The following is a 27451-nucleotide window of genomic DNA, read 5'->3' as shown; positions in this document are numbered from 1 at the left end:
GCACTGCACCACATTGGATATCCAGCCTCATTCATCCCCCCCCCCCAAAATAAATGACTGCTGCAGAAATGGTTCTACTATGCAAATCCTTTTGGAGTTCTCAATTTTCTTTCTTACAAAAAAAATAGAATCTTAAAAGCTGTACAAGTAGAAGGTGCCTAAATATCCTGCTTACAATTATAGTTTTCAACAAATTCTAGTTATTCCCTAATACTACAACATGGGGCTGGGGGGGATAGAAATGTGTCCCCCTCCCCATGCTGTTCCTCACCATTAGCAATGGAGACAAAGCTCAGTAAACTCCCTGCCCAAGCTCAGTAAACCCCCCGCCCGTTACTGAGTTTCTTCAGTCCTGCAAAATAATATCTAGAAGTTGAAATTGGATACAAGTTTTTAAAAAAAAAAATGCAACCCTCGAGGCCACTCTTCCAGGATGACTCAGCATTTTTCAGTGTTACCTGCAATCCACTGACTTTATCAGGAATCTAACACAGCACAATGTCTCCCAAGTAGATGCAAGGATTTAGAGTAATATCAAGGAACCTGTGACCCCCCCCCCAATGCAAAACTGTTCTAGCCAGCACAGTTAATAGTGAAAGATGATGGGAGTTGTTCAGAAGCAGCTGGATGGCCATGTGTTCTTCATACCTTCTTCAGAAGTCTCACAATACAATGAGGTGAAGCAATATACAATTGAATTACAATTGTCTTGCTGAACTACTGCACAGAAGTTTCATTAAAGTATGGACACATCACGCACATACGTAACAAATGCAGTCTAATATTTTATTACAAGAAATGCAGTAGCAGACATAGAATACTGTTATGTTTTCCACAGGCTTGTCTTCCCTGCTGGAGTCACTGCAAAACTGCATCACATCTTGGCACAATTCTAGGACTTTATGGCCAAATGCTACTGGGGACTTGTGGGAGAGGCGGTGGGGAAGGATCTGGTCCTCACGGGAAAGGGTTTGATGAGCACTGCATGCCTGCTATGAGCATATTTTGGAAAATGGCTGTAATTGATTCTCCTAACTGGCAGTGGTTTGGCATTAAGTGAAACAAGTTTCCAATCTAGATGAGAGAGGAACGTTAAGATGAGCGGTTGAGTTACTCCCTTCTGTCCGAAGCAGCTTGCATCTAAATGGTTAATACTGATTGTCCTCTCCCACACCCACCCCAGTAGTTCAAATGTGTGCTTTCCCAGTGGCACAGCTTTATTTAAGACTTCTGTGCCAATAAAGTGGTTAGTTTGATCTTCCCATCCATGGAGGCGGTGAGGCAGGTCCCACAATCCATAGCTGTGCACCAGTCCACTGTGACCACTGGGGCCCTGTGTCCTCCCAGGGAGAGACAACTTTCCAATACTTTGTCACTGCTATTCAGCTGAAAGAGAGGGAAAACAGACAAAAGTCAAAATGTATAAATATCTGGAAGCCCAGCTTTCTACTCTTGCCCAATCTGTAGACAAGACCATAAGAAGAGCCCTAATGGAGGAGACACCACAGAACTACCTAGTCCAGCATTTTCTTTCTACAGTGGCTGACTGGAGTGATGTGTATGAGAAGTACATAAACAGAAGGTTTCTGTAACAGAAACCCTACCTATCAGTTTGAAATCTAAGCTGACTAGCACAACCTTACCTTATTTCTATCCCTCCACACACACCTATTGCTTTTCTACATCAGAATAAGTATTCATACCACCTGAACCAACGACTATCTGTCAATGTAACTGCCCCTTCAATCTTTCATTAGCTCAAAAATAACAGATTACTAGTTGCATTAACACATGGAAGGATCTTGATCCTAAAGAAAGGGTTTTACCCAGATCACCTTTGAAGAAGTGACAAAGCAGGATTTTGAACTATTGATTAATACCGGAAGCACTGCTGAAGGTAAGTATATATACCATTTTTTTAATTACTTGATCTTAACCTAACTAGCTTGGAGGGCAAATGCAGGAGGTTAGAAATGATTTCTGTTTGGTGATTCAGATAATGTGTAAACTATAAATCTCCAGCTATCATCTAAAGAATGCTCACTCCCATCACCAGGAATTTTTTTAAAAAACCCTGTGATTATGTGGGGGGTTATAGTGTGGATACCTATAGGCCTCCCCCCATTACTGCAGTATCTCTAATCCCCGTCCTACCCTGCTGTCAAACACAAAGAGTCACTTTTGCTGGTGGGCACAAGCGCACTTGCTACGGGAGCAGAGTCGCTGTTTCGCTCCAATGGAGCATATCTAGTTTTCCACCCCTATGATGCGATATAGCATGAGACACAACACCACTATCTTGGGTGCTTTTAGGGCACCAGGGAAAAGCCAGTTATTTGGTTTTGGTAAGAGGCCTTCCCAGGTAAGTGATAAGATGAGTAGGCAGAGTACCTTGTAGATGACGCCCCCATTAGCAGAACAGGTCAGCATGTAGTTGCCCTCCGAGTCAAAGGCAAAGAGCCGCCCGCGTGGGAACTGGACTTGCTTGTATCCGCTGTAGCCAGACAGTACGAAGGGACCTGTGGCGTCCTTGGGGAGGGTGTACTCACATACTTTGGAGCCACTTTTGTGGATATTCCACTGAATGAACTAAAATGGCAAAAGAGAAGAACGCACGAGTGTCTTTCATGCTTCACGGACAGTGCCTCTTACTACAGGTGGATAAAATGTGGAGAGGGGCAGGACAAACACAGCTTATTAAGCCTCTTCCTTCAGGAATTCAGCTTGTTTCCAAAAGGACTTGCAGCCTCATCTTACAATTATAACTCCAAAGGAGGTCGCACACCACTGTAACAGACATTTTATAATTTTAATATATTAATTTTTTTAAGTTGCTACGCATTTCCTTACGTTATGTCCCATTAGATGTAGGCTGCTTAGATCTGCCTGTCCAAATAGGGCATATAAATGCTATTCAAATTAAATGGTGTTAGGACTGTGGAATCCCAGGGTCTGGGACTGCTCTTTGTCCTCCTCAAACACCGACCTTCCCATCTTCTCCGATACTGTAAACGGCATTCTCATCATAGCTGAATTCCACAGAATAGACTTCCCCATCATGGGCCATCCAACTCATAGCACATTCATGTTGCTGCATATCTAAGAAGAAGGGGGAGAAAGGGGAGAGGTGAGAATTTTTTTAAAAGCCTTCTCTAAAGCTGACGTCCACAACCTTGCACCTTTCTGATATGCCGGACCACAACTATCCTCCCTGAAGGCCGTCTGAAAAACACCAAATTTGCAGAAGGAAGCCTAAAGAACAAGCATTAAAAAGGCTTCAAGGACGAAACAAGAGAGCAGTTCTTCCTTATAAACGGAACAAGAGTTTTCTTTATCTAGAGATTTCATTGGCTCCACCTTTTCCTCACCAAAGCCCTGAATTTTCTGAGACCACACTCAGGAAATAAACTTAACAGTTGACAGCACAAAAAGCCAAATTCTCCATCCGATGATACCTCCGGACCTACAAAGGCAAATGATGCATCTTCTCCCTAATTAAGTGTGCCTCTGCTTCCACTTAAGAGAAAGACAATGAACCATGCTAAGCTATGGATATCTTTCCATATTTTTCGACTGCTATCCTGTAATGTGGTTCTCAGTGTGATGTGGTATAGTGGATAGAGTGACGGACTCTGGAGAAGAGAGCTCGAATCCCTGCTTGGCCATAAAAAATGACTGAGACAGTGGAACCAGTAAAACCACTTCTTTACAGTATCTCCTTTACCTTGAAAACCCTGTTAGGGTTTGCTGTAAGTTGGTTCCAACTTGACAGCCCATAACAATTACTTCCTATAATACCATCACTCAACCTATATGCAAATTGACTGAGCTCTCCCCAGGCAAGTGATGCATGATTTGAAACAAATTCTCACAACCAAATCCACGGCTTTTAAATGAGAGTTGATTCCCCCAGAATAGTGAATATGGTACTTGACCTAATATAAAATCCAACGCCTGCAGATGAGCCTTTACATAGTAACTGTTTGGTAATCTGAGCCAAACCCTAAGAAGGCAATGATCTAGATATGTGCAAGCAGAGAAACAGTTAATATACCATTTCATAGGAAGCTGCCTGAGTGATGAATGGACATGATCTCCATATGCCTATTTGAGCCTGTAAGTCTCTTTCAGTTAAGAACTACTCATGCCATGCACACAGACAGAACTATACAAATTAAATTAAATTATTTTCAGAGATGTAAACCTACTTCCTTTTATGATTTATTTAACTTTCGTAGTCCCACTTCCCAACCCGTGTGAATCATCTATTCACAGCAAGTGAGAGCCCTCTTGCAATGTTGCATGTACAGTAGCACCTTGGTTTACGAATTTAATGCGTTCTCCGGAATGTTACGTAATGCAAAAAATTCGTAAACTGAAATGTGGATTGCCAGACACATCCAGGCACAACCTCCAGGCACAATGCATCCTGGGGAAACTTCCTTCACACTGCGGGAATAAAACGTAAACCGAGGCATTATTTTCTATGGCTTTCCATTCATAAACTGAAAATTACATTAACCGAGGCGGTCGTAAACCAAGGTACTACTGTATGCAAATGCTGCAACTGGATGCCCAGAGATCTATAGTTCCCCAACCTAGTAGCTTCAAGATGTATTGGCTGATAACACTTGCTGGCTGGGGAATTCTGGGAGTTGCAATCCAGCACACCTTGCAATCACCCAGTTGGGAAAGGCTTGGTGACTGAAGTTGGGAAAGACACCCCAAGCTGGCTGGCAGTGATGGGAACTGTCATTCAATACATCTAGAAGCTGCCCGATTGGGAAAGATGACGTAGAGTGAATGGGCTGCTATACATGGAGTTGCAAAAGGGTTCCCTCTCTTCCGTTATTATACATTACCTAACCCCATGAAGTGGCCTCCTAAGTCAAACAGGGGACGAGGAACTATAGCTTTCCCAGGGGCTTCTACTCCACCACCTACCCTTGGGGCCTAAAGGGTTTAAACAGAACAAACTCAACCAGGACATGATCTAAGCAAAGCCACAGCCCAAGTGGGCAATTTACCAAAGAGACGGATGACGCCGTCCGCGGCTCCGGTGACCAGCAGATTCCCATTGTGGTTGAAGGCTGTGCAGTTTATAGCGATGGGCTCTGGTTCAAGGGAAAACTGGAGCTGAAATGATAGAACAAAAGAGTGAACAAATTTCATTCTGTGTCTTTTTTTCCCTTGGAATCTTTCTAGTCATGACCAACAAGCAAGGGAACAATTGCCCCAGAGTGTCAGTTTGATCAACCAAATGCTGTACCAAACAATCATCTCATTGTCTCTCACACACACAGAGCCATCAGCACCAGGAAAGAAGCCAGGACTGCCTGTCCAACCCAGCTTATCTATCCCTTTACGGCTTCCTCAGTACAGCTGCTCCTTGCCAAGGAAGGCCAAGAACTATTCCCCACCATAAAGAAGATAAAATACAACTCCTTCTGTAGGCTCAAGGGACAGAGACGTAGGTTTATCCAGGCATATCTGCTTTAGCATACAGAATCACCATCCTGTGGCTAAATCCTCTATGAGGGCACCTATTCCCAGGAGTGCTGGTGGCTGCCTTACCCAACACATTCTCCACTTTGGAATGCAACAACATCCAAACCTGGTGGGAAAGGAAGGAGAATCAGGAGGGACAGAAGGCAGGGAAGTGGGTTCAGCAGGAAGAGAGATAAAGCCAGCTGATGGCATGAGAGGAGGAATCACCCATGAACTATGGAAATAAAAGAATCAAAAGGTTTTCAGAGTGTGCCTAACAACCTTTCGGAAAGATGGGTTCAAACCGTTGTTCAGCCATGGAAATTAGCTGGAGGAGTGGAACTGGTAATAATTCACCTTAAATATCTCACTCACCTTGAAAGCCCTATTAGGGTCACTATAAGTCAGTTCTGATTTGACGGTACATAACTAATTAAGACCATTTCGAAATTGTTTTTCAACAAAGTGCTTTGTAATTCATAACTAATACAATCAACAAACAAGTTTAAGTATTTTTTTTTCAAAGTTTAGAGGTAGAGATCTGAAAACCGATAGGACAGAGAAGTTAAAACTGCGATATCATAATTAAACAATGAAAGCCAAACAGAAAAAAAAATGTTTTTATCCCTTGCTTTAAAAAGATCAAAGTTGGGACCAATTTAGCTGCTCTTAAGAAGGTACTCCTTCATGGTGGAATCAGCACAGAGGCTCTATCTTCCATTCTCACCAATCAAGCCTCTTTAAATAGTGAGCCATACAGCTGGTCCCCGTAAGATTTATTGCAATCTGTGGGCAGATTCATGTGACAATTATTCTGGTCTCAAGTCATCTGGGGTTTTATAGAGGAGAACAGGCACTTTAAACTGTCCTGGAAAGGAATCAAGACCCACTATATGTGACATAATACAAGTGTAATGAAAAATTAAGAAATTAATTTTTCATTACACTAGTATTATGTCACATATAATACTATTTACATATAATATATATGTAGTTACATATAATATATGTAACTACATATAACTACATACAGTGGTGCCTCGCACAACGATTGCTTCATACAACGATGAATTCAAACAGTGATGGGTTTTTTTGAGGAATTTCCCCCATCGTTTAACGATGTTCTCTATGGGGGAATTTCACTTAACGATGTCCCTTTTTGCTCATTTAAAAGTGTCTTAAAATGTTTGAAACCTGTTTTAAATGCTTGGATTCCATAGTGCACCTTGTGAAACATGTGCAAACTTAATTTGGTTTTGTTCTGAGTCTTCATTAATTTTTGGTGATTTTTTTATTTTCCCCATTTAAATCAACTGAATGGACAGTTCAATGCATTTAAATAGGGAAAACAAAAAATCACCAAAAATTAAAGACGACTCAGAACAACACCAAATTAAGTTTGCATAGGGTTCAGGAGGTGGGCTAACGATTGCAAGCATTTAAAATCTGTTCCAAACATTGTAAGGCACTTTTAAATGAGCGAAAACGGACATTGGAAAGAGCTTCAAAAGCAGGAAAACGGAGATCAAAGAGCCCTTTCCAATGTCCGTTTTCGCTCATTTAAAAGTGCCTTACAATGTTTGGAACAGGTTTTAAATGCTTGCAATCGTTAGTCCACCTCCTGAACCCTACGCAAACTTAATTTGGTGTTGTTCTGAGTCGTCTTTAATTTTTGGTGATTTTTTGAATTTTCTCTCATTGGAATGCATTGAACTTTCCGTCCAATGCATTCCAATGAGAGAAAATTCAAAAAATCACCAAAAATTAAAGACGACTCAGAACAACATCAAATTAAGTTTGCGTAGGGTTCAGGAGGTGGGCTAACGATTGCAAGCATTTAAAACATGTTCCAAACATTGTAAGGCACCTTTACAGGAGCGAAAAAGGACTTCGCAAAGCCATTGAAATGTATTGAGTCGGCTTCAATACATTCCAATGGAGGAAACATTGTTTCACTCAACGATGTTTCCTATGGGTTTTTTCACTTAAAGACGGCAATCCGTTCTAATTGGAACGGATTAACCGGTTTTCAATGCATTCCTATGGGAAATGGTGTTTCACAGAACGATGTTTCACACAACGTTGATTTTTTTTAGAACCATTTAACATCGTTGTGTGAGGCACCACTGTATATACAATACTACACTAGTATTATGTCACACCAGAAAGCATTCGGGCTGCTGCATTAAAGGCAGTTTTCGCACATTCTTCACAGGAAACCCACATAAGCCACAGTGGACTAATTTCATCAGAAAATAACCAGGGAATGTACCTGTGGCCAGACTCATCTTCTCTGGGAAGGGGTGCAAGAAGGTGGACAAAACTAGTCACAGAAGCCCTGTGGCATATTAAGGTGGCAGAAGCAAACATTCATTCACACGCTCTTCATGGTGCAGCTCAATATCAAAGTTACTAAAGTGTAACATTCAACCTACTTTTAAAAAGGACTAATTGAACTCAATACTAGGAGAATTAGAGAGAAGCATCAAACGGAGTATCTGAAAGAATTTTGCAACAAACTGGACACAGAGAAAGACTGCCTCATTGTAAGATTTTAAGATGTCAATGACTTTTTCTAAAATTCCAAATTGGAAGGATACCTTCCTTAGAATTTGGACGAGAGAGGCAGAGGACAGAAAGCCATACCTGCTGCTTCATGGTTTTAGTGTCCCACAAAAGCAGTTTCCCGGGGACTTGATTTGTGCCTTTCCCTCCGGAATCTGGAGCTGCATAATCTAGCTGGTTGAGAAGGCCAGAAGCTGCAGCTGAACAGACAAAAGAAGCGCCACTTGGACTGCATGCAAGTGAAAGGATCCTGAAAAACACAGATGGGCAACCAAGATCAGCTCTGGTTCTCTGTGCAATAAAGTCCACGGGAACCTGTGGGAAAGCAGCCATTTTTGGCTTTGATCAGAGCTCTAGACAACACCTCCTCCCTTCCCTCATCGCAGAACATCCCAGACAAGGTTCTCACAACTTCGGAAGGCACAGATCGCCTGTGTTTCATTCAACTTCTGACCCCTGCCTTTTTAAAGTGGGGAGTACAGGCGAACAAAAACAGCTGATGACAGCTGCGATCAAACACAGCAGAACAATAAGCAAAAGTATGAATCAAAACCTATTGATTCTCGTGTTCCTGAACAATCAGATTAAAGCTTCTGGTAATATTCGTATTCTCCCAAACCTAGAGCAAAAAAGAGCTTTGATAGCACACATGTCTCTAGCATCCAAAATTGTGGGTCAGCATAGAAAGGAAAATGCAATTGTTATCTGTATTTTGTTAGTATTACTCCTACTATTATCTTTATTGTTATCCATTTTTAATCCCGTTCCTGAAACAAGCAGGGGATGAAACTCCCAAGCCATCACTGCTGCTTGTTCCTGGAAAAGAAAAGCACTCTGGAATGGCTCCTACCAGCTACACTGGGTGGTTCAAGTAACAGCTGGAAATAGGTTCGATTTGTTCCAAAGTCGCTGCATGGTCAGCCTTTTATGTCTATATGTTTGCTCGTTTCCCAAGGATATGATATACCCTTCTAGAATTCCGAGCCACCTGGGAGAAATCTAGAACAAAATACAGTGGTGCCTTGCATTACGATGTTAATTCGTTCCAGCGAAATCGCTGTAGAACGAAAACATTGTAAAGCGATTTTTAAAAGCCCATAGAAATGCATTAAACCCTATTAATGCGTTCCTATGGGCTTGAAACTCACCGTCCAGCGAAGATCCTCCATAGTGCAGCCATTTTCGCTGCCCATACAGCAAGGAATCCGTCCCAGAAAACAGCGGGTGGCCATTTTTTTACCCGGTGGCCATTTTGAAACCGCCGATCAGCTGTGCGAAAATCATCGTTTTGCGATACTCGGTTAGCGAAGCATGGAACCGATCATCGCAAAGCGAAAAAAAACCCATAGGAAACATCGTTTTGCAATTGCTTTTGCGATCGCAAAAACTTCGTCGTTATGTGATTTCGTCGTAAAACGAAGCGCTCATCTTGCAAGGCACCACTGTACTTCCAAAAGGGTGTTTGCATGTAAATCAGGACTAAGTACGGAGTCTAAGTTGTAAGTTGATGGGTTTACTTACAGAGTCTAAATGTGCCCTTATACAAAGTTTCCTTGCGCCATTTAGTAGGCATGGGAAGCAATTTAGCCATGCTTGGCCCTTCCTCGCAAAACATTAAACATCTACCACCATAATGTTACAATCATGCATGCAGAGGTTCAGACTTCTGGGTGGCCTCAGGAATCAAACAGATGGTCAGGATTCCGTTCTCTCCCTTGTCCTCGATCTCATGCAATGTCTCCACGTGACATTACATCCTCCACTTTTCTGCTTGAAGTTGGCAAGGTTTATGGGACTTTGTTAGTTGAGTCCTGTGTCACCAAAGCACTCTAAGAGCAATGGCAATGCAGGGGACACAGCCACACCGGACTTCATCCCAACCTGGAACTTAAGGACTGCACGCTGCCTCTGCAGCTCCAGGTTTGGGAGGAAAACAGGGGCTTGTCAGAGTAGTCAAAGGTTGTGAGCAAAATGTGGAACTTGGTGTACATGTTGTCCCCATCATGCAGATTTTTTTTCTCTTAGCAAAACTCACTACCTTTAATGCAGCATGAACAAGGTTAAGTGCCTGCTGGACTTCTGCTTTCTGTTGCTTAGCATAAGAAAATGCGGAACTTTCAGTCCATCTCTAGCTGGCAAATTAGAGAGTCTTCACCACAATTCCTGGGGTCACATAGGTGCTGCCATATATGCCACTGCCAGGAATTTCAACAGGGACTTTTCATTTGCCAGTTTGGGACAGACTGGAAGCTACTGTATGCAGAATTTTTTTACACTAAGCAACAGGATTTCAGCCATTATATAGCTCATACAAGTAAAGATGAAGATGAACTCATGAGGAGAGTTTGGAAGTAATTAATTTTTATATATATAACTAGTTATTTTTATTTGTATGCTAGTTATCTAGTTTCTTTTTGCATTAACTATGACATAAATAAGTTACGTTATGATATATGATCACAACTTAATATTTAAAAAATGCATGCCTTTTACTTCAGCTGTTTAGTTGACTTTTACAGCCACTGGGGGATAGCCTGCTAAAGGGTAAAGAAGAAAAATCACATGGTTGAAGCACATGGTTGTGCTCTGTCTACTTACATTTTAAAAACTCTGTTCAGGTTTTTAAAATGTAACTAGAAGTAACTCCTGTGGTTACTTTTAAGCAGCAAAAAAGGAAGAGTCACATTTCTTAAACCTGTAACTCTTTGACAGTAACGATTATTCTGACAGTTTGGATAATAACAGCAACTAATTACCTTTTAAAAGCAACTTTCCAGCTCTACCCGGGAGGAGGTGCTACAAATTGCACAAGAGTAATGATCTTAACATAATGAGCGTAAGTGAGCCTTTGGCCAGTATGGGCAGCCTCTGACGCACAGGTCAGCTACTGTCACCAGAACCAGTAGTGCAGGCGAGAAGAGGAAAATAAATGAGTCACTTCAGGCCAAAGGAAGGAGGTCAGTTCGGGAGAATTACCTGGGCATATCTTCATCAATGGTGATTTCACAAAGATTCTTCTTGGCCTCCGTGTCATACAGGCGAACCGTCCCAACGCCACTCCCGAGCAACAACTGGAAACCAGAACGAAGACAAAAGACAGCATGAAAGACAGCACACTCTGGTCATGACCAGAAATAAGAGGAGAACAAACCCTTAAAGTGATTACAGATGCTTTGGTAACCGTTCTAGACTTTTACCATTTTAAACCCATCAGCTTACCAGCCTGTCTCGTTTCGTTGCCCATTCCAGGGAGAGCAAGGGAGACTTGGAAATGGAAGAGGCTTTCGTCTGCATGATGGGATTGAAAGACCACACCTTGATGACCCCATCCACATCCAAACTGGCCACCCTTCGACCAGAGCAATCAACCCTGAGTAGAGAAAGGAATTATATGATTGTCCTTCCAACAAGTGCCTTATTCTAAACAGGGAAATGCAGTACGGGCGTGATATCTATGGCGGGATCGGTTCCAAACTCACCCACCCCTGCAGATGCCAAAAACCATGGATGAAGCAAGTCCTATATACAACATAGTCTCTGGTTCCCTCTAGTGGCCAGTTCTGATAATACAACTTGGAAACACATTTCTGGGTTTTTTTTAATTCAATATTTTTAGGGAGTGGATAACTGAAACTGCAGGGACTGATTCTGCAGATACAGTGGTAGTACTTTAGCTGCCTTGGGTCCTTTTAAGGAGAAAAGCAGGGGTAGGTGGGGGGAGGAAATAGATAATACTACTTGATTGGTTACATCTAAGTAGGATATTTCAATTCACATTTCAGTAGTAGTTTTAATATCTATAAGCCTCTGCAATCCTTCCAGCGTAACCACTCTACAGCATCCATTCATCTTGGGATGTGTGGGTTCTATAACAAAGTTCAGGTTTACAAGCTCAAGTTTAGTACTGCATCCTACAAGTCACAAGGGTTCTCTAATCGTCCTTCAGATCTTCCCCAAGGGAAGCACCCCTTACCGGCAATGCATGATGGATGAGTGATGTTCCCCATATTCTTCCTGACTCAGGACAATGAACGGCTGCTCCTGTCTGATGCCCCCAGCATCTGTGCTGGAGCCAAAAGCTTTTGTTAGGACTTCTGCCTGCTCAGCGTGCAACTCAGGGGAGGGGTCTGGTTCAATGGTGCTGGACTCCGTCTTCCTCTCAACGTTCTGTCCCTAAACCAAGAGAAGGACCCTGCATATAGTACAGCAAGCCAGGAGAATTGGTTAAGCTACTCACGTTCATCTCACCATCTTAAAGAGTTTGAGGCATCCAAGGCCCCCTCAGCACCAATTCAGCAGGTAAAACGCTACCAGGCCAAATTTTAGCTATCAAAATATTTCTTTACCCAGTGTGTTGTTAGTCTGTGGAACTCCTTGTCACAGGATGTGGTGATGGCATCTGGCCTAAAAGGGGATTGGACAGATTTCTGGAGGAAAAGTCCATGGCAGGTTACAAGCCATGATGGGGATGTATAGGCTTAAAAGGAAGGTACCTCCAAATGTCAGATGCAGGAGACAGGTATCTAGTTGTCTCGTGTGCTCCAAGAGGCCTCTAGTGGGGCCACTGTGAGGGACAGGAAGCTGGACTAGATGGGGTCTTCGTGGCCTGATCCAGCAGGGCTCTTCTTATGTTCTTATAGAACAGTCGCTGAAGCAGGTAACAGGTGGAAGAACTGCTCTTTCAATTACTTTTCAATATTAAAGGACACAGAGAGTGAGTTCAACAAAGAACTGCAGGGGGACAGATACTGCTTCATTCACCGCAGTAATCCATGCTGGGGGGGTCAATGGTGAGGCACCCAAACCTGCTAATGACACTTAGAGGTTCAGGGTGGTGAGAGCAGACCAACATGCTCCAAAAGAAGTGTTCATTTTTGCAAAATAAACAGCAGCCACTGAACCCATACGTCTCCTTTTATGCACTGTACATGACACATATGTGCACACTCTCCATATTTAGAAACAAAAACATAGTGAAGAGCTAGTTTAGCCCAAGCAAGGTAATTCTGGGATCCCATCTGAAGGATGGATGGATAGCTCAGCAAGGTAACAAGGTGAAAAAGGTGAATTCAACATGCAAAAAAGACAGGAAAGACACTAAGAATAAGAAGAACAGGCATCATAAGTTTTACATAACTTTACACCACACATGTAGAGCATATTGAACAGTTTCAGATAGCTCAATCTTAAAAATACTGAAGACCCAAAGAAAAGGAAAGGCTAGTTAAAGTTATTCTCCAATTTCTAAGGTTAGTTTCTCAAATATGTTGAGTTTGAAGGAAGTTTGGTTTCTAGTTCTTATGCTACTGAAGCGCGTTCACAGCTGCAAGATATTTATATGCAGGGATGGCCTGTACTGTGAGCAGGAGGGCAATGAACCCCAATGTGATGGAGCGAGGTGCCTCACTCTGTCCCAGCCACAGTCTGCCAGCGATGATATACAGCAAGATCAGACTGCTTTCTGCCTAAGACAAAAGCAATGCTATTAGAGATCTAAGTCGAGATGCTTTGGAATAATAAGATACTGCCTTTGGCTGACAAGAGAGAAAAGGCAATTACCTGCATTTCATTATATGATGGACAGGTAACCAAGACACCTATTTCTTCCTAGCGGAAAAATATTTCTGACCCATGGATCCTTCCCCGTAACTCTCTACGCCTTCCAAGCACATAAACAGGGCTTGAAAAATGCACTCATCCACTCGTCTGTGACAAGTGAAAAATGCTGCTCGACAAGTCACAGTTCCCTCCTTGCCTGCCTCCTTCTCCTCCGCCTCTCTCTCTCTCTAATCCTGCAGTCCTCCCCTCCCCCCTTCCATTCCAAAAGGAAAACTGCCCTCTTCTCACGAGGGTCCAAGCGGCACATAGAGATATAGCTTTGCAAGAGAATGTAGAGTAGTCCCATTCTGGAGAATATGGAGATTCCCTGCTCCCAATTTCAACCAAAGGAGGACACATCCTGGGGTGGGAGGGAACCGTGGCTCCTTAAGAGGCCAGGCACTTTGCTTTCAGTTTTAATTTTGCTGGAGACATTCAAAAGAAAGGCATTCAAAATACAAGATTCATGACCCCACAGGCACACAGGTAATAAAGCAACTGAAGTCTGAGGGTATAAATCAGTGATTCCCTATCTTGGGTCACCCAGGTGTCCTTGGACTGGTTCTTGTGCTGGTCAACTGCTGGTGAAGGCTTCTGGGAACTGCAGTCCAAGAACACCTGGGGGGGCCCTAGATTGGGAATCAGCACAGCTGGTGGTGAAGGCTTCTGGGAATTGCAGTCCAAGGCAGGAAATGAACCATGATGGGGGTAGGTTTCCTGTTCTTCTGAAGCTCCTTAAAATTGCCTCTGTTCTACCAGTTTCTACAGTTAGCTGTGAAAGGGGTTTCAGCCAGATGAATCTGATCAAAAATAAATTCAGATCGTGTTTAGAGACTGAAAGCTTAGATGACCTCATGACAGTGAATCAAAATGGACCTCCACTACCACATTTTAACCCTACTAAAGCCATCGATAAATGGTACTTCAACAGCAATGCATTTTCTACTAAGAAGATATAGGCAAATACTGTGTACATAATACAATTTATTTTGGGTTTGTAAGCATTGTTACATAGACATAAAAGTGAACAAGTGTCAAGTTTAAATTTGTTAACATAAATTGCAAGGCTATAGTCCGGTCATGCTGACTGGTGAAGTTTTTGACTGACTGGTGAGACATTCTAAAAATTTTTTCAAGCCCTGCACATGAAAGAAAAATCTGTTTTCAATTCTGGATAGATGATGTTGAACTTGAAAGGCTAATAATTTTTTAAAAGGTGAAGTGCTCTTTAGCAGAACACTTCTTCTCTTGATGGGAAATGCTCTGTCAATTTCACATACCGCAGCTGGCCACTCCGTGCACAGCAGAACCACAAAGCAGCAAGTGGAAGCAAACACCTGAAGTGCAGAAAGAAAGGGGAAAAACAAAGTCTGGACAAACCATGGTGGTTCAGACCACTCTGGGGGAAAGGGAGGATACCCTTGTTCCCGGCTCAAGCCTCAGCAGAAAGCGTCAGCAGGCAGAATGAGGGCTGCTAACCCTGTAAGCCTTGCTCACTGCAAATGAATGACTCATTAAAAATCAGCAGGGCATTCCATTAAATCCTTATCTACACGTGTGTCTCCTCTTTCAGAATGCTCAACCTGGGTAATACTACAACATCTGCACCTGTTTTACCACACATAAAAATACACGGAGGAAAACATTATTATCTCATAGTTGAATCAATTCAAGGCACCATCCTCGTTACCTGAGAGGCTGTTTTGGATAAAAGCTCTTTTCTCTCTTTCCCGTGATCCTGCAGGCGTCGCTGACGCTGCTGAGCTGAGCTGGATTCTGCCACTGCTAGGCCGCTAAAGTGACTTTTTGATTCCTTGCAGCCAATTGCCCCTTCCTTCCCTTTGGTACTCTGGAAAGGAAAGGAAAGATCAGTCAAATTTTGGGGCTCCATGCCTGAACTAGCAGCTCTGGTACAGCACAAATGCAGGAACAAGAACTGGAGTGGTGGCCAGTCAGGTACATCATCATTTCTCTCTTTCTCCCTTAAACCCCTCATTCTACTCCCCACCATGGAAACAACATAAGAACTGTGGAAAAGAAGTAACATGTTCCTTGCCATCTTCTGTTTATAAACTGTGAAGAATCCTGGACAATCTGAGGCCCTGCAAGAACCTTTTTGGTGCTTCCCTGGATGGCTATTCCAAAAGTGCATCAAAACACGCGTGTTTCAGAGGCTTTTGGCTTTAATATAGGCGAGCTATCATTCTACTAATGGATCAGTCAAGATGAGGCATTCAAGAAATGACCAGGAGTTGATCTAATATGAAAAGAGGTGGCAAGTAATACCAGATTACAAAATCAATCTAGCGTTATGCAAATAATTCAAAACCGAACAAATCCCACCCTATATGTAAAGCCTAAGCAGATACTGAACCTAGTTCCAAATTAAGAGGTTAAATGATGGAAGGAGGACTACCATTTTTTTTACCGTCATCAGAATAGTTATGACATAAATGTATACCCTTCTTCCTTACCTGGTGTCCCACCTGCTCTTTCTTGCCCAGCTGTGTCACGCCTGTTGGTGCAGAGATGATTCCTGCTGTCGGTGTCACTCTAGAGGCACCCTTTTTATTCTGAGACAGAAAAGAAGACAAGAATCCCCCTCGGGCCTGGAGAGAGTGCGCAGTGCTTCTTTGGTTACATGTTATGTCACTGAGGGTAAGAGAGAAGCAAAATGAAAGGCAGTTACCTCGAGAGTCCACACCAGAGACCCCCAACTCAAAGACATCACAGGCGTTCAATTACTATAGCCAAACTCCAAATACTGTGTCATGCTTGTGCAAGTCTAAGTAAGACACAGAGTCAAACTGCCACTCATTAAACAGGTGTTGGTTGTGTTCCTGGGTGCACACCCTCACACACATCCAGGAACATAACCAGTGCCACACTGATGAGCAGCAATTTGCCACCATGACTTACACAAACGCAAATCAGCAATTGGCATATAGCCTATAATGACTGAAATCCTGTTAGCACACAGTTTCCAGAACTTTTCCTACTTCTGTCCCATGGCTCCTACAGCTCCCATGTAATTCCTTTAATCGTGCAGAAGCCATGGGACCTGCAGGATGGGAGGAGGATCTCAATTACCAAAAAAATCTCTGCTACAAGGATGATGTAATTTGTTGTTAGGTTTTTTGGGCTGTTTGGCCATGTTCTGGAGTGAGACACTACACCAGAGCACAGACAGAGTTCTAACTCCAGTTCTCTGAAGATGCCGGCCACAGAGACTGGCGAAACGTTAGGAAGAAAAACCTAGATGACTTGTCCGAAACAGGCAAATAAATTCACTAACAATCAGAACTTCTGGGTTTGAGCACGTCGTCTGATGCTCAAAAGCAGTAAATTGGCACGGATGAGTTTTCTAAGCAAACTATTCTTACAATCAGGCCATGACAATGTAACAACTGGAAAAACATGGATCAAAAGGTCCTAGAGAAAGCTATTTCATATATGATTTTTTTTAATATAAAAAGATTGTATCAAGCAGTTTTGCAAGAACCCAGAATGGGAGAGGTGGTGGAATGCGGATGCTCAATAATTTTTTTTGCACATTTTTCTTATTTAAACATACAGATCTCCAAGGCTGCCTGTCCAAGTTTGCCAACATGCAACCAACTGTTAAGGTCCATTTCCGTCATCCAACCATGCAGTTAACCGACGCAGGCTCCCTTATACTGACTCACAGCTCAGAGTCTCCCAGATGGTCCATGTTGGCCACATAGGAAGGAAGCTTGTGAAGAGGTATCAATTCCTCGTCCTCTGGGTGTTGTTGCTGTTGTTCCTCTTTCTTCAGTCGGGAATGCTCTGCTTGCAAAGCAAACAGCTTAAAAAAATGGCAGAGGGGAGGAAGAGTATAAGAACAGAGCAGAACAAAATGCAAAGCCTGGGAAAGTTACTTTTTTGGACCAAAATCTGCCAGCAGCATAGCCACTGGGGAATTCTGGGAGATTTAGACCAAAACAGTAACTTATCCACACCCTGTGACAGCTTTATGTAATAAGTAAGCCTAAAATCATAATTGGAGAGCCTATGCAAATCAGGATTAGTAGGTCAATGACAACAACAGAAATTAGTCCAATGCCAATTTAAGGTGCCAGCTTGTTTAGGCATGCTCAAATACAGCTCCAGATTTGGACTTCATGAAATCCATCATCCTTCTCATGCACACATAGTTTATTTAGCCAGAATTCCTGGCTTGATGCGACTTATGAACATAGCCAGTGAGTCAATTTAAATACCAAAACCAGAGCCTGGAAGGTACTTTTTTGGACTACAACTGCCAGAATCCCACAGCTAACATGACTCTGGGAATTGTAATCCAAAAACTAATTCTCAAGCAGTGATTATTTAGACAGTTTATTTAGACAGAAGCTAAAAGAATTGGCCCCTTACCTTTTGGCGCAGAATTTCATTTTCTTCTTGCAAAAGACTACTTCTCTGGCACTCTGTCTCAAAGTTCAAGATTACCGGCACAGGTAAGAAAAGTTAAGGATGAAAAAAATTAAATCTCTAACTAAAGTCCTTTTTAAAAAAAAACTAGCTGCCTGCAAGGCCATCCAAAAATTGGTCAGGTTCCGTGTGAAGTCACAGAATGTTCACAAACATTATAGAATACTGAAACACAGTGAAGCTCCTGTGCTAATCTGCATACAAGAAAAAGAAAAACCCTATAAATTCTGCAAAATTAACAAAGCAACTACGTGCTGCTGGAAGAAAGCACAAAATAAAACTTTTCTTTGGAGGCAGGAAGACTCTGAGCCGAAAATGTAAGGGAGAAGGGATGCAAAAGAAAGGGCAAGAGAAAGCAAACAATCAAACATAAACAAAAAAAACCCTCCCAACTCTTGATTTGTATTAAAATCAGTCAAATCTTGAGCTGGAGATACAGTGGTGCCTTGCACAATGATGTTAAAAAAAACCCGTTCTGTGAAACATCGTTCTGTGAAACACCATTTCCCATAGGAATGCATTGAAAACCAGTTAATCCGTTCCAATTGGAATGGATTGTCGTCCTTAAGCGAAAATCCCCATAGGAAACATCGTTGAGGAGAACGCAGTTCCCCAATTGAAATGCATTGAAGCCGACTCAATGCATTTGAATGGGTTTGCGAAGTCCCTTTTCGCTCCTGTAAAAGTGCCTTAAACTGTTTGAAAAGTGTTTTAAATGCTTGCAATCATTAGCCCACCTCCTGAAACGTATGAAAACTTAATTTGGTGTTGTTCTGAATCTTCGTTAATTTTTGGTGATTTTTTGTTTTTTCTCTCATTGAAATGCATTGGACAGACAGTTTAATAGAGTTCAATGAGAGAAAAAACAAAAAATCACCAAAAATTAAGGACGCCTCAGAACAACACCAAATTAAGTTTGCATACGTTTCAGGAGGTGGGCTAACGATAGCAAGCATTTAAAACACTTTTCAAACAGTTTAAGGCACTTTTACAGGAGCGAAAAGGGACATCGTTGTGCGAAAATTCCCCATAGGAAACATCGTTGTGTGAGGCGGCAAATTTTTCAGGAAAAGTCATCATTGTGTGAATTTATCGTTGTGTGAGGCACTCGTTGTGTGAGGCACCACTGTATATAATTTAGTTAGAGCAGATCAGCATGTGTGGATTACCCTCTAGAGTCTAGACAATATAGCCTGTACAACATGATCATCTGCTAAAAAGCTACATGATATGAACCCGTGACTTACAGAAAATGTAAGCAAGTCAGAATAGCAAGCTATTCTCACTAACACAAACAAACAAAATCACAGACTCCTATCTCCTAACAAGAGAGAACTAGAGCATGCACAAGGTGCTGCTGCTAAAGATTGGAAATTGCCATCTCACATCTAAAAAGGATATGCATGCATTGAAATAAGACACTGAGGAAGTTGTGCAGGGAAACAATGAAAGTGTCTGCCCACTGGCGGGAAAAATACGAGGAAAAGGTAGGATTTGTATCTGGATTCAAGACGAAAGGCAGGGCAAACCAGTCCTTCCACTCAGCCTGGTTCTGAAGTTCAGAGCCTTGCTTGAGAAAGAATTCCTGCGTCTTATCGTTCCTGTTGGTCTAAAATACAAGAAAGCAAACAGAGACTCAGATTTTAGTTTCTGCTGCCGCCACCCCCACAGCAGCATCTCCAAAAACAGCTTTCATTGCTTAATGTGTCCTGAACTCAATGGCATCAGAAGAGGAAAAAAGAGGTAAACGGTGCTTGATCAGACCAGATTCTGTTCTTTTAACAAACCTGTATAGTGTGAACGAGGTAGTAGCGGTATAAACTGATTTTCAGCTTGTTTACTGTTGGTCGGTACACATCCTCCAACCGACTGAAAAGACGCCTGTCAAGGTAACTCCAGTAATCCCGAAGGGCAGCCAGATCATAGCTGTGCACAAACTGCAAAAGCTGGTCCACTATTTTATCCACCTGAAGACAAACACAGAAACAAACAAGGGAAGGGAGAGACAGAGGAAAGAGGGGAAAAGTTTGAGCTGATCTGTCACCAAAAGTTGCCAAAACTACAACTACCTATAGAAATGCAGAATAGATTTTGTTCCAAAGCTGGTCCAAGACATTTTGCTGCCAGAACAAGATGGTCCCCCTTCCCATTCCATGCAGAAAAGCCCAACAGACTGGCAGTTCCGTTGTTCTTCAGCGCTGGCAGCTGGCATCTTCCACCCGTTCTGAAGGCAGCAGGCTAATTCAAGAGAGTCAAGAACAGGCTGCATGGAGCACAATTCTCTCTTCTGACACTTGACTGCCATGCTCCAGCGCTTGGGGCAACCATCTCACTCCTGTCTATTGGTAGGGCCAGCTCTATTTTACGGTACTGTAAACAGAAACCAAGGGAAGAGGAAGAAGTCCTTGCACTGTTGACCAAGATTTTCCATGCAGATATTCCTTCCCAAAACATAGTTTTGATTGATATTTCCCATTTGTCACTTCCAGACCAAACATTTTATCACTCACCCATTTTATCACTTACAGTCATGTCTTTTTCTGTGAAACAACTAAAAATAAAAGGTTGTTCTCAATGGAACATTTCCTTCCCATTTCCAAAAGGAGGTATTCTTTCTCTACAGGCTCTGTGAGAGGCTATCTAATTTACCAGTCTATCCAGCAGCAAGATTCCAGTTTAATGGCCAGTCTTCCCAGTTCAAAGGTTCCACAATTCAGTGATTTTAACCCTGAATTAGAAGCCTGACTTTTTGCAAGAGAGTTGTCTGAATCAGGGCTAACAAGGTGAAGATGGAAAGAAGCAGAGTGAGGAAAACCACAGAAAGCCAGACAATGAGAGGACAGCACCACATCATCAACTTAACGGGAGGCTATGCAAATGTGACAGCCATTGTAATATCAGAATGGACTCAAAGGACTTAGCCAATGGGATATGTTACAGTGGACCCTCTACTTATGGAAGTAATCCGTATTGGAATGGTGGCTGCAGGTCGAAAAGTCTGTAGGTCGAGTCTCCATTGACCTACAATGCATTGAAAATCGATTAATCCCGTAACAGGCCGTTTTTTTCCCCTCCATTTTTGTTCCATTTTTGTTTTTTTCTGGTCTGTAGGTCGATTCTCTGGCTGCAAGTTGAACCTAAATTTTGCGGCCAGAGAAGTCTGTAACTCGAAAAGTCTGTAAGTCGAGCCATCTGTAAGTTGAGGGTCTACTGTATGACCTGAAGAATATAAGGAAGCCAACCTCCACAAACAGCATGAAGTAGGACTCGGCAATAAAACGTAGCAAAACTTACAAGGGTCGTAATAATAAAAATAATAATAGTGTGTTGTCAAGTCAATTCGAACTTATGCCGACCCTTTTCAGGGTCTTCCCAGTAGAGGATACTCAAAAGTGTTTTACCATTCTCTTGTTCTGGGAGTATTGTGGGACTGTGCCGCTTGCCCAAGGCCACACAGGTTGGCTCTTCTCCCTGGAGACACAGTGGGAAATCAAACTCCCAGCCTCTGGCTCCTCGAACAGATCCCTAAACCACTGACTTATGCAGCCAATATGACAAGGGCCATATGTTTGTGCATAATTTTAACCATACTGTATATGAAAACATAATTTCAGCGACTGTGTAGCCAATGAAAGTAACCTGCATTCAGATCCAATTTTTACATCCAAGGTTCCATCTAAGACGTGCAACTGCATGTGTGTGTGTGTGTGAGACTCTGCCTCCCTTGGCGCAGGTTTCCTCCTCCCCACAGACCTTTTGATTCCCATTGAGTCAGAATGCTCTGCGTAGGAGGGGGGAGCTGCGCATACATGCAGGGAAGACGTCATGTGTGAGAGAGAGGCGGAGCTCTGCCCAACAGGGCTGAAAAAGTTACATCATTTACATTTAGAAATCTAAAAGGCAGGGCAACTATATCCATTGTAAAGAATTACAGCAGAAATCAAAGAAGTCCATGGGACTTGCTCCAGTCCATCCATTTTGGGCTGTTTCAGACAGAGCCTTTGGAACCAAAACAGCCCTATCTGGAAAACACAAGAAAGCCATATGTTTATCAGGGCCTCTGGTAACCATATGTATACTCTGCTGTGAAGAGGTACAAGTATGCTTATCGCATCCCATTTTTTCATTTTTGTATACGGATTTCCATTCTGTTTATACACACACCTAACATCTTCTACCGTCCTCAGGCACCTATGGCAATGAATACAGTTTCTATAAGCAAACAACATTTGTGTTTGTGATTTTCAAGAGGGGCATGAAAGCACCATCCCAGTACTGTATAAGACATAGACATACTGAGAGCCACCTTACACATTACATGTGTAGGGGATGAGAACATATTAAGGAGCTGCATCTTTGACAAAAAGGCATGAGAATGGAACAATTTAAACAGCAAATATTGCTGTTTAAATTGTTCCTTTTAATTATGGTTTTTATGCTATTTTATTGTAAGCCGCCCAGAGTAGACATAGTCTAAATGGGGAGGGAGGGAGGGAGGGAGGGAGGGATGGATGGATGGATGGATGGATGGATGGATGGATGGATGGATGGATGGATGGATGGATGGATGGATGGATGGATGGATGGATGGATGGATGGATAGATAGATAGATAGATAGATAGATAGATAGATAGATAGATAGATAGATAGATAGATAGATAGATAGATAGATAGATAGATAGATAGATAGATAGATAGATAGATAGATAGATAGATAGATAGATAGATAGATAGATAGATAGATAGTGCAATTATGTGAGCGCAGATATGTATGGCACCATTTCTATCAGTTCTGGATTAGTCTTATCTCAGAGATAAACATACATCTTACTGTTCCTAAAATAAATTTTCATGCAGCTTTCATTTTTCAAAGTTGACCAGGACAGAATAAACAGAAGGAACCTATATGTTGAAGAACTATGCAGAATACATGCAAGTATGACAGATTCCTTTGAAGTAGAGTCCTACGATTTAAAATGTGAAGTTTTAGATAACAAAGTGAAAGCCACTCTCCAGTCACTTGAAAGAAGTAAAGCACAAATAGATATTATGCCAGAAGAAAAATTACAATCTACGTATATCGGATCTAGAATATTCCAACAAATATGCAAAAGAAAACTATAGCCCACAAACTAGAAATATTCAACATACATGGCAATTTCCATGAGAGGAGACATCAAAGAGTGCAACAATTATAGAACCATTGCATTAATTTCCCATACAAGCAAAGTGACCTCAAGGTTTTGAAACAAAAAAATTCACTATATAAGGAGCAAAATGCGTGATGTTCTAGACAGATTCTGAAAAGGAAGAGACAACAGAGACCATACTGAAAACATATATTGGCTATTACAGCAAAAAATCAACCCTGAGTGGTCACTGGAAGGACAGATCCTGAAACTGAGGCTCCAATACTCTGGCCATCTCATGAGAAAATAAATCAACTAAACGACTAAACAACAGCAATTGCAGCATACCAGAGAATTTCAGGAGAAAGTCAGTTTGTGCTTTTATAGTCTATGGCAAAGTATTTTAATGCGTTTATCATAAAAAGCAATGGATTATTCTAAATGAAATTGGTGTGCCTCAGCAAATCAAGACTGAACTCTCCCTAGAAACAAATATTATTATAATGAGGCTACCATACTTTGACCACAGTATAAGAAGATAAGACTCACTGGAAAGATCAGTAATACTGGAGAAAGTTGAGGCAGAAGAGAAAAGCTAAAAAGCAAAGTGTGCTGCTTATATATCACCCCATATGCTTAAAGGACTCTCTGGGCTTACAATTTATTGCGTTTACACACTGCATGCACACACGCATACGCACACACGCACACACACACACACACAGACATCAGCAGCAAGCTGGGCACTCAAATTACTGAGCTCAGAAGGATGGAAATCTGATGGACCTTGAGCTGGCTACCTGGGATTGAACCTGAGTAACCTGCAGTGTGTGGTTGCTGACCTTGAGCCAGACATCCTGGAGAGCGAAGTCAAGTGGGCCTTAGAAAGAAAGTATGGCTAACAACAAGGCCAGTGGAGGTGATGGCATTCCAGTCAAACTATTTAAAATCTTAAAAGACGATGCTGTTAAGGTGCTACATTCAATATGCCACCAAGTTTAGAAAACTCAGCACTGGCCAGAGGATTGGAAAAGATCAGTCTACATCCCAATCTCAAAGAAGGGCAGTGCCAAAGAATGCTCCAACTACCGTACAATTGCACTCATTTCACACGCCAGCAAGGTTATGCTCAAAATCCTCCAAGGCAGGCTTCAACAGTATGTGGACCCAGAGAAAGCCAGAGAGTTCCAGAAAAACATCTACTTCTGCTTCATTGACTATGCAAAAGCCTTTGACTGTGTGGACCACAACAAACTATGGCAAGTTCTTAAAGAAATGGGAGTGCCTGAACACCTTATCTATCTCCTGAGAAACCTAAATGTGGGACAGGAAGCAACAGTTAGAACTGGTCATGGAACAACTGATTGGTTCAAAATTGGGAAAGGAGTATGACAAGGCTTTATATTGTCCCCTGCTTATTTAACTTATATGCAGAATACATCATGCGAAAGGCCGGACTGGAGGAATCCCAAGCCGGAATTAAGACTGCCGGAAGAAATATCAACAACCTCAGATATGCAGATGATACCACTCTGATGGCACAAAGTGAGGAGGAATTAAAGAACCTCTTAATGAGGGTGAAAGAGGAGAGTGCAAAAATGGTCTGAAGCTCAACATCAAAAAAAAAACTAAGATCATGGCCACTGGTCCCATCACCTCATGGCAAACAGAAGGGCAAGATATGGAGGCAGTGACAGATTTTACTTTCTTAGGCTCCATGATCACTGCAGATGGTGTCAGCAGCCCCGAAATTAAAAGACACCTGCTTCTTGCGAGGAAAGCGATGACAAACCTAGACAGCATCTTAAAAAGCAGAGATATCACCTTGCCGACAAAGGTCTGCATAGTCAACGCTATGGTTTTTCCAGTAGTGAAGTATGGAAGTGAGAACTGGCCATAAAGAAGGCTGACCGCCAAAGAATTGATGTTTTTGAATTGTGGTGCTGGAGGAGGCTCTTGAGAGTCCCCTAGACTGCAAAGAGAACAAACTTATCCATTTTTAAGAAATCAAGCCTGAGTGCTCACTGGAAGGACAGATCCTGAAGCCGAGATTCCAATACTTTGGCCATCTCATGAGAAGAGAAGACTCTCTGGAAAAGACCCTGTTGTTGGGAAAGTGTGAAGGCAAGAGGAGAAGGGGATGACAGAGGATGAGATGGTTGGACAGTGTCATTGAAGCTACCAACATGAATTTTACAACACTCCGGGAGGCAGTGGAAGATAGGAGGGTTCACCTGGTCCATGGGGTCACAAAGAGTCGGACACGACTTAACGTCTAAACAACCACCACCACCTGCAGAGTTTCAGCTGCAGTACTGCATTTTAATCACTGTGCCATGAGAAGACAAAATATTGAGATGGATTGACGCAATAAAGGAAGCCACAGCCTTGAGTTTGCAAGAGCTGAGCAGAATTATTGATGACAGAACCTTTTGGGGGGTCTCTCATTCATAGGAACACCATATATCGGAAGTGTGTCATGTGGCCCTCAGAGACTAACAAGTTTTATTTAGTATATGCTTTCATGGACAGTAGCCTCCTAACTTGATGAGTGAAGTGGGCAATAGTCCCTGAAAACGAATACTGAATAAAATATAAAAAAATGCTACATACCTCTTTCTTGTTTGCTTACATCTTTGAGCAATACTTTTCCAAAGAACTACAGGATATCAAATTCAGGTTTATATTAGTTTTATTAAAGCACAACCCTACCGAAATAATTCACAGGATTTCAACCCAGCCACAAAGATTTGGTCAAATTCATTTCCACAGTGATGGGATGTAGATAAATGTATGGAGAATATTGTTATTAGTGGCTACTAGCTATGATAACTGATTACGTGCTACCTTCAGTTTTAGAAACTGGACATCTCTCTGGGTACCTGGTGCCCAAGGACAGCTAACAACTTCCAAGTTTTTGGCAGCATTTGCTGGCTACTCTGAGAAACAAGATGCAAGACTTTTTGTCATTCCTGCAGTTTGGACTACAATTGCCATCAGTGTAGCAAGTGGTCCCATGATGGACATTGTAGTTCAGCATATTTGTAGGATACCAGGTTGCCTACTCCAGTCTAGCAAGTCTTACTTTCTTATTCTGAATGAACAATGAAATGATATGAATGAACAATGAATTTGAGTTTACTACAGCCCAAGACTGCACTTGTTTCTTTTGTAGTAAGCGTCTATACAACAAATCTAAATTTATAGTACTACTCCACGCAGAAACCCTTAGATTTCTTTCCCAGTGCAACACCAAGAGGAATACAAGATGGAGCGGATAAGCTTATAAAGCTAATTTTTAAAGGGGACCAGAGAATCATCTGTAAGAAAACCAAGAGTACAAGTACTATATAGGTATTTGTTATTGAATTGTTTACATTTAGTTGCTTCTGAATTATGTTTTAATTGGGTGATATATATACGGGCCAGCCTTTTGAACCGTTTTTATTTGGAGTTTCGTTTTGTTAACAAGCTGCATTTTAGTTTTATACGAAACCATGAACCACCAGCAAGACACACAGAGAAAGTGCCAAGATAACCACCAGACGGCCCCTCCGGATAACCCTAACGACTAGGCGCGTCCCTTCAGCTGGGAAAGGGAAGCCCTCTGCACACGCTCAGGCGCTTTTTTCCACTCCTTGCCGGTCTTCCCCTGTTCCAGAGTGGCTGAACCCTGGTCCTGGGGAGTCTGTGTGTGGGATTGGCGGCTTCGCAGAGCCCGGCCTCAACCTCCCCAATCGCGCCACCGCCAAAGGGCCAGAAGGGAAGCCCAAAAGCCACCGACCTCCCTCCCCGGGGCTGAAAAGCAGGCCTCCTGCTTCTGGCCCAGGAGCCCCACCTCCGCCACACCGGCACGTGCGGGCGCGGCGCTCCCCAAAACAATGCGCCTGAGGGGTGGCGGGGGTGTGTGTGTCCGTGGGCAGCGAGGAAAGCGGCAGCCACGGAAGTGGGGCGCCAACTCCCGCGCCTCCTCTTTCTCCATCTCCCCCCCCCCGCCCAGCCTCCGCAGACCGTCCGAGCATCGCGCCCTCACCCGGAAGCCCTTCTCTTTGTCCGCCTTGATCTCCGCGTCCAGCTGCTTCAACGTGTTGGTGAAGCCGCGGAAGAGCAGATACTCGCGCACCAGCTCGTCGGTGCGCTCCGCCGCGGCCGCCATCGCGCCGCCGGGTCACGGGGAACGGGGGAGGGACGCGCGGACGCTCCCAGCACCGCCCGGCCT

General features: G+C 42.8%; 1 protein-coding gene across 2 annotated transcripts; it reads right to left on the bottom strand.

Annotated features, from left to right (window-relative positions):
- Positions 1 to 772: 772 nt before the first annotated feature.
- WDR91 (WD repeat domain 91) lies at positions 773 to 27451 on the bottom strand. 2 transcript variants are annotated; one of them, XM_078376080.1, is made up of 15 exons: positions 27266 to 27451; positions 19890 to 20069; positions 19505 to 19711; positions 18046 to 18129; positions 17337 to 17476; positions 16137 to 16302; positions 15341 to 15499; positions 12026 to 12225; positions 11272 to 11422; positions 11029 to 11123; positions 8134 to 8302; positions 5028 to 5136; positions 2987 to 3099; positions 2392 to 2589; positions 773 to 1386 (listed from the first exon to the last, which is right to left on the bottom strand). In XM_078376080.1, exons 1-15 carry the CDS (start codon positions 27386 to 27388, stop codon positions 1222 to 1224), a joined length of 2259 nt encoding a protein of 752 aa, XP_078232206.1. In that variant the 5' UTR covers positions 27389 to 27451; the 3' UTR covers positions 773 to 1221. The 2 variants fall into 2 exon arrangements, with proteins under 2 accessions (XP_078232206.1, XP_078232205.1); XM_078376079.1 differs by having other exon boundaries at positions 16125 to 16302; positions 27266 to 27449.

This window comes from Pogona vitticeps, chromosome 5, assembly GCF_051106095.1.
Source record: "Pogona vitticeps strain Pit_001003342236 chromosome 5, PviZW2.1, whole genome shotgun sequence".
In the NCBI taxonomy this organism is placed as follows: domain Eukaryota; kingdom Metazoa; phylum Chordata; class Lepidosauria; order Squamata; family Agamidae; genus Pogona; species Pogona vitticeps.
This window is presented reverse-complemented; position numbering and strand designations above follow the sequence as displayed.